The sequence below is a fragment of the Lepisma saccharinum genome, chromosome 2 (genome assembly GCF_977018435.1).
Source record: "Lepisma saccharinum chromosome 2, izLepSacc3.1, whole genome shotgun sequence".
Taxonomy (NCBI): domain Eukaryota; kingdom Metazoa; phylum Arthropoda; class Insecta; order Zygentoma; family Lepismatidae; genus Lepisma; species Lepisma saccharinum.
This window is the reverse complement of record NC_139230.1, coordinates 36191988-36199608: the sequence shown is the minus strand read 5'-3', so window position 1 is coordinate 36199608 and position 7621 is coordinate 36191988. Positions and strand designations below refer to the sequence as shown.

Here is a 7621-nt window from a genome sequence, read left to right as displayed (position 1 = left end):
AACTTGAATATTTTATGAGTTTTGTCTAGTTGTGTTCTCACTAAAGCTTCAAGATTATGTATCAGAGTATAATGATATGTGCCATCCCCTTCAATTAAGAGCAGATCAATCGGAATAGCAGATTCATCATCAAGTGTACTGATTCTGAGAGGTGCTATCGGGCAATTGCCAGTGGAACAAATAAATACATTAATAGATAATTGTTTGCCATTGATGTGCCTGGCCCTTTTTTCAAATTTATCAATATTCTGAACTGACATTGGATATTCTAAACCCTCCAATGCATCGTCAAAAAGATGTTCATGTTGTTTGTAATAACTTATTCTCTCAGGATGCCTTGAAACTAGAAACAAAGCAGCTAATATACACCACAGAAAACATTTCTGGTCGGTATTTTCTATATTAACCACGGCTCTTTTGTTTTTGATATTGGCAGGTAATGGCACATAAGTGGAACCTTGTAATGGGCTGAATTCAGAAATATTAACATATAACTTGTGTGATGAACCGCATAGGCTCCATCCGGACTCTTTTGCCGCAAATTCAGAGTGTTTGATATTTAATTGATCTATCAAATTGCCTATTATTGTGTCTAAATTTGCATTTGAATATACCGGTACAGTTTCTGTTATGTGGGGATGTGTAAATTTTGTGCCATTTGGCTTCTTATATTGTACAAACAATTTGAGGGAGAGCTTATAAGAGCCATTTTGTGCATTAAGAATTGCCTGCAGATTAGGATTTATACTGTTTAAGAAATTCTCAATGCCGCATCTTGGCTCTGATACAAACCGGTAATCCCTAAGTTGGGCATTAAAACTGCTACGGATGGGTGCATGGCGTAGCTGTTTTGCTGCTCTGGCATTAAGAGGTGCTTCGTGCCTTCTTTTCAGACCAGATGTAGATGGTTGTGCAGAGCAAGTATTTTTATGTGTATATGTGAAATATTCCATGTTATATTTTCTATTGCATTTGGGGCAAATTTTTGTGGGAGTTTTGTATTTGTCTGGATTACAAATTTTTTGATGCTTGGCCCAATTAGAGCTGGATATATTCTTATTGCATTGATTACAATATTTTTGATTCGGCATTTTTGTTGTTGTTTATTATATACAATTTCATGGGATTCAATTCAAAACTTTATACTGGATAAAAAATATCAGTTGGGTTCAGCACTGTACTTTGTGTGTGTGTATGTATATATGTGTGTATACACTTAATATTTTTGGCTTTGGTATTTATATACAATTTCTTGGGGTTCAAATCAAAACTTTATACTGGATCAGTTGAGTTCAACACTGTACTTTGTGTGTGTGTGTATGTGTGTATGTGTATTAATATTTTTTGGCTTTGGTATTTATATACAATTTCTTGGGGTTCAAATCAAAACTTTATACTGGATCAGTTGGGTTCAGCACTGTGCTTTGTATGTGTATGTATATATGACCTTACTTGGATTATTCCGCCAAATTATATGCTTCAAGTCTCCTATACTTTGGTGGAGTAGTGGGTTCCACTGCCAATCCACCAATAGTGAAGAATCTGCACTGTACCCTGGCTTTTATAGTTTTACAGAGCCAATAGAAACACTGTATGGGGTACATTCAGAAACATGAGCTATTCTCTAACATTTTTGCCGAAGTACTTTCTTCTGAATGCACATCCCGTTTTTCTGCTGAGCATACATGCAATCCGTACCGCAGCGCCTCCACGCTTAGGGGAGCGGAATTGTCTGGAACTAATCGATGCAATCCATACCGCAGCGCCATTGCCTCCCGGCGCGGCGGTGGACAACTCTGGAACTAATCGATCAGAATAAAACTGCCCGAGCTCGCTCTAATAAGACTCAATGCAGGCAAATAGAACTGTGCACCGTGCGGAAAGTATCGATCCCACCGCTTTGGGGCCGTCATGCGCACATATTGTTCAAGTATTGATCTTATACTTTCTCGGGGCTTGATTTTATATATGAACAGATTACAACAAATAAACTGAATATAACAAATGCAAAATATCCTAGTTTCTATTCAATCCATTTATCTGAATTGAAGAAACCAACAATTCACATATCCCCATTTCATTGTATGCTTGTCCTATTATTTTACTAATAGGCAATGTTCTTGAAGAGTCCTAATAGGCAATGTTCTCAAAGAGGCCTAATAGAACAAGATACAGCGGTATGAGAAAATATGTAAATTAAAGATATTTTAGTAATATACGACGTCTAAGAAAGGAATATTCAGCTCCAAAGTACTTTGTTTATTGCTTGCTACCATTTCCCTATTACTGGCAAAAGAAGTTAAAAATATTGGCATAATGAAAAAAATTGACTTGTTCCCAAGTATTCACCGAGTTCAGGCATTTGCACATAGATGGGTCTGTTGTCACGGAGCAATTCTAGAAGAATTACATTATTTTAATATTAGATAAACAAATTGAAGCTGGTATCCAATTGAACTTAAACCAGAAATAAATATGTGTGTGTGTGTGTATGTGTATGTGTGGGTATGTGTGTGTGTATGTATGTGTGTGTATGTATGTGTGTATATGTGTGTGGGTGGCCTAGTTTTAAGTATGGCCACAAGAGGGGCATATTTTTAACAAATTTATGGACAACAATCTCACAGAAGTGCCTTTTGTAAGTATAAGCAAATCAATCTGAGGAGGCTCTTCCTTTCTGAAAAATTCCCGAGGGCATTTTTCCAAAATTCTTAGGTTAGACTAGGGTTCCACACTAGAGCAAGAAACTCATATAGGCATGTTGAGCTTGATTTAAGTATAGCAAATCTGCTGGAGAGGGGTTCGTACTTTCTCGGGTTTATAGTACCGTAAATACAACTACTAGCTTCGAAAAGCATGCACACGTAAAAGTCAATTCCATAATAAAACACGTAGGGTGCAATAGAAAAATTACTGGACAATTTGTCGAGGAATACTTTTGGATCCCACTGTACCGAAAGCACGCCACTGAGTGGTCTTATCTATACTCATTGAAGGGGGCCGGAGCGACGTGGAAGACTTCTGGGCATTAATACTTCATGATAAATTATTGTTAATGCATTCAGTTGAATTTTTCATAGAAGTTGCTACGTCATCGTGCTTGGAACACGCAGCAAAATTCGATAAAAATATTGACAACGAATGGTAGGGCATATTCAATAGAAAAACGTAAACTATCATACTGTGCATTGAAAGACAACGACAAGATTCCGATCAGAGAGCGCCCGTGAGATCGAACCCGAGCCTTCTTCATGATAGTTCAATAGCCAACAGACTGGATCACCCAAAACATTAGGTATCTATTTGAAAACAAGTTTCTCTTTTGGTTTGATTTGAATTGTGTCATCTAGAGTTGCTTTTCTGTCACTTATGGCTAATCGCGACAATGTTGATGGCAATTATATGATGAAAATAATGGTGGAACACTCACAAAGAACATCCATGCAGACTGATATTCGAACACGGGAACCCCGGCGTCATACAGCGCCGTACTACCCACTCCGCCAAGGTGGTCGGCAAATAAAATTTCCGTACCAAGGCTAGTAGGTATTATAGTGGTTCTCTTAGCGTCAACGCAATGGTAGCGTTGTCGCCTTGTAATCAAGGGGTCCTGGGTTCGATACCCGGTGGAGGGGCGGTCGCTCGTAAGGACGATACGGACGCCGGACTGCCGTGTATGACCACAAGTGAACAAACATTACATTTACGTTTATACACGTATACTTAATAGCTAATCCTTCAATACACGAAATATCCCGCAAAATACCATATTCACCAAGCTTTAATAACACCCCAGCTAAAATTACATTGACTGAATTGCAAATATGTCGTTGCTCACAGATCGTTGGGTAGTCGGTTTTGTATTTATTTTTCCGCAATAGCTGTGAAGTTTGCGCGCTACTGTGCGGGAAAACGAAACGGCTTTTACAGCGAGAGAAATCTGGCGGGGCCCCGTCTTCCCACTTTACGTCCCTGCGAGCATTCTCAGGCGAGGCCGTACAGAGGCGAGGCAGCTGGGGGAATAACACGCGGGGGATCTGTGCATGGGAGGACGACGGTATTCGTCGTCAGAAACCCAACCACCCAGCCGAAGCTGGCTGCTCTATCCGGAGAACTGCAAACAATGAGGAGTTACCAGAAGCAAGGACGTTAGCACAAGAAAGAAAATTACCAACCGTTGAAAAAATCGTTCTATATTTCATTTATGACATAGGTGTAGAACCATAAATAACGTAATTTCCAATGAGGATAAAATAAATTATCGGTAATTGAAAAGAAATACAGACTCTTGCTTGATTTTTGTTATTTAGCGTCGCTTTCTGCTACTTTTGGCTAACCACGACGATGAGGATGAGTGATATAATGAAATTGATGGAGGGGCACTCACAGAGAACACCCGTGCTCAGGCCGAGATTCGAACCCGGGACCCCTGGCTTTGTAATGCGGTATGATAGCCACGGAAGTCGGCTTCAGATTCTTGTTACTTTCAAAGTAATTGTATTTTTTCTATATTTTAGTGGAAAGAACATTTGGATTACAATGATCTAGTCTACATCATGTAGATTTAAATGCATATTTTGATTAGCACGTTATAAAAAAATCCTGATAATGTGGCATAGTTGTCTGGAAACTTCCCTTCTTTTCTCTTTATTTTTGTTAAGTTAGAAGATGCTACAGTTAAATCTGTTAGCATGTTATTCTTCTCCCATTTTTCATGATCTTCGTTTTACTCTTAAATAGGCCTAATAGGTGCTATCCTGAAATATTATATTCGATAAAAACGAATACCACAATTTTTTTTTCACAACGGCTGTTAAATAAAAAATTAGAAATTCATCATTCCCAGTTTGGTTCACCAGGAGTCCCCTGAGATAGTTACTTTGGTGCCCTACTTCACATATCAATTAGTCATGTTGGACAGGAAACTTTTTCTGTGTTTCTCTACTAGTAATTTTCATGTTCAATATACGTAAATATTAGTTATTATGCTTTTCAAGCTGTATATAAACTAGTTTTCTTTCTTCTGAATTTTCCTTCTGTTAAGTTAAAACGACTAAATTTGTTACAATTCGATTTCTTCTTCCATCTTTCATCATCTTCGTATTACTGTTAAATAATTATTAAATTTATTATAATTATTATTTATTATAATAATAGGTGCAAACATGTAAAACATGATATTCGGTAAACACAAACGTATCAGATTCTTATCACGTTGGCTGTTATACGAAATTCGTCATTTAGAGCAAATTTGTGACCTTTCGCCCATCCACTTTGGTTCACCACGAGTCGCCACTTCTTTAAACTGTAGGCCCAGCCCCGATTAACCTATCTCTGAATAGGTGGACTTACTTACAAAACAACAACTCAACTCACCCCCCCCCCCCCCAATGACGTTCTGATTTTGCATCAAAATTTTGGATGCTGTTTTGAAACAGCTACGTATGTGGGAAGGCGACGTATGTGGAATTTATATTTGAAGGAGTGCGCTTCTGTAGATTTTATTTTTATTAGGTCGCGTTAGAAAACATTGATGAAGACAGAATTACAAGAAACACCCACGCCCTGGTCGAGACTTGAATCCGGAACTTCCGCTGTTTCGTGGCCTCGGGAGCACGTGCAAGATTGGCTCATGTCAGGTAACGAAGGTGGCGGTGTTGTTGAACGGCTCTTCCTGCTGTCGCTGCTGCTCCCTTTGCTGGTGATTCAGATGCGCCAATAGGAGGCGCTTTGAGTAAGCCAGGGCATAAGGTGCTTCGGCGACCAGTCGTTTGTGTCGATTCTCTAACGAGTCAAGCATACTTTCAGAATCTTGAAAAACCTGACGTCGAAGACAATACGTCCATCGGCTGAATGTAAGTAAACGCACTTTTGCTTGCACTTGCTAATTAAGCAAGAAATAATTATTTCATAATTTGCCTCGGTTGTGCTTTCTCGTGTCGTCCTCTTGCGAATTTTGAACTCTGCAGATACCAACCAGGGGCTTCCCCGATGGTGAAGTGGTAACGTAGTGGTCTCGTAATCAAGGGATCCGGGTTCGATACCCGGTGTAGTCCACACAATGGTTCGAACTCTACTTCAAACTGAGGGTCCAGTCCAGATAATCCAATCTGAGCATAATAGTGGACCCGTAGCACCGAGTTACGAACCAAGAGACCTTCAAAAAAAGTAGTTAATTAGTGATTGTTTTCAGAAAGGTGTTATTGTTGTTTCGTCATGTTCGTCGAAGTTTTTTTGTCAAGTTACTTGCAAACTTAACCCACAGTTTATAATCGCAGTGCTCATACACAAGCGTATATTTAGCGGTGTGTCTGTACGGATACATTTGTAGCATCAAATTTTGAATTTGCATTCTGGTTACTTAACGTCACCTTTTGGCATCTTTAGTAATCAACAATGAGGATGAATGATGACTAGATGAAGCAGATGAAAGAACAAAAACATCCATACCCAGCTTGGACTGTAAAAAATATTACGTACAATCTATTTGATGGGGAAATGAGGTGGTGTCAGTCTATCGTCCTGTCCATTTCTATTTTGGTTATTTTACTTTGCTTTTCTACGCGATGATCGGACGAAGACATGATTATGTCTTACGCAGGATTCTAATCTAGAACCCTCGTTCCACAGTATATTACACTAACCACATTACCACAGAGCCTGTCCGTAATATTTGCAAAAGTATAGGTTGTTATGTTGATGTGCAATATTTCCATACTTTATTTTTGTACTGTTATGTCGAAGATATTTTAGGGGTGTTGAGCATCCTCTCAAAAGTATAAAAGTTTTGCATGGAACTGCGAAACAACTTACCCCCTTTTCTTATAGTGTTGGCTCAATGACGCATCCTCGCATCAGTTGGAACCTTGACGCGAATTTGTGGTGTGATGATCGCCGGAACGTGGTGCTGATCACATCACTCCCACTATGGTCGAGATAGAGCATTTGTGCAATTATACCTTTAAGACCCGATGTGCCTACATGGTACTGTGTAATCAACAGTAGGCAGCGTATTAATCTGTAGATTAAGAGTATCGATTACAATGAAAAAAACTGGTGTAGAAACACTCACAAATGAATGTCTATGCTTAGGCCGGGACTAGCAATATGAATAGAAATAGTAAAGTTCGGTGGCGAGGCCAGGTGTCGATCACCGAAGTGTCTGTCACTGTAGTTATGAAAACATGTCACACTTAAAGAGTTCTCTTCATTTTTTTCCAGACATGCAGTCCACGTACAAAGATTCTAAAATGAAACAGCAATTGGAGATGGTCTTCAAGAAGGTAAGTGCATATATTTTAATTTGTAATTTGCTCAAAATTTCAGAATAATTGACCATTTGTTTTGATTGTTATGTCTCTCTTCGATTTCCCAGGAAGTTCAAGAATGGTTTATTTTTTAGAAAGTTTTTGTTGGTTCAGCTTCTTTGTTGAAAACGCCTGTTCAAAGCGATTTTCTATCGGTTCCTTTCAGAGCGCGTTTACTTTGCACGTGCCCGGGTTCGAATCCCGGCCTGGGCATGGGTGTTCTTTGTGAGTGACCCCTCATCAACTCCATCATATCATCACTCATCTTCATCTTTGCAATTAACCAAAAGTGCCAGAAAAGCGAAGTAAAATAA

The 7621-nt window shown here is 39.1% G+C and overlaps 1 protein-coding gene across 1 annotated transcript in view; it reads left to right on the top strand.

Annotated features, from left to right (window-relative positions):
• Positions 1-5812: 5812 nt before the first annotated feature.
• The window catches only part of LOC145984399 (uncharacterized), a 58370-nt gene continuing 56561 nt past the window's right edge, over positions 5813-7621 (top strand). Inside the window, exons 1-2 of the mRNA XM_083118060.1 lie at positions 5813-5855; positions 7222-7283. Coding sequence (XP_082974186.1) covers positions 7224-7283 — 60 coding nt within the window. The 5' untranslated portion in view covers positions 5813-5855; positions 7222-7223. The remainder of the gene's footprint in view (positions 5856-7221; positions 7284-7621) is intronic.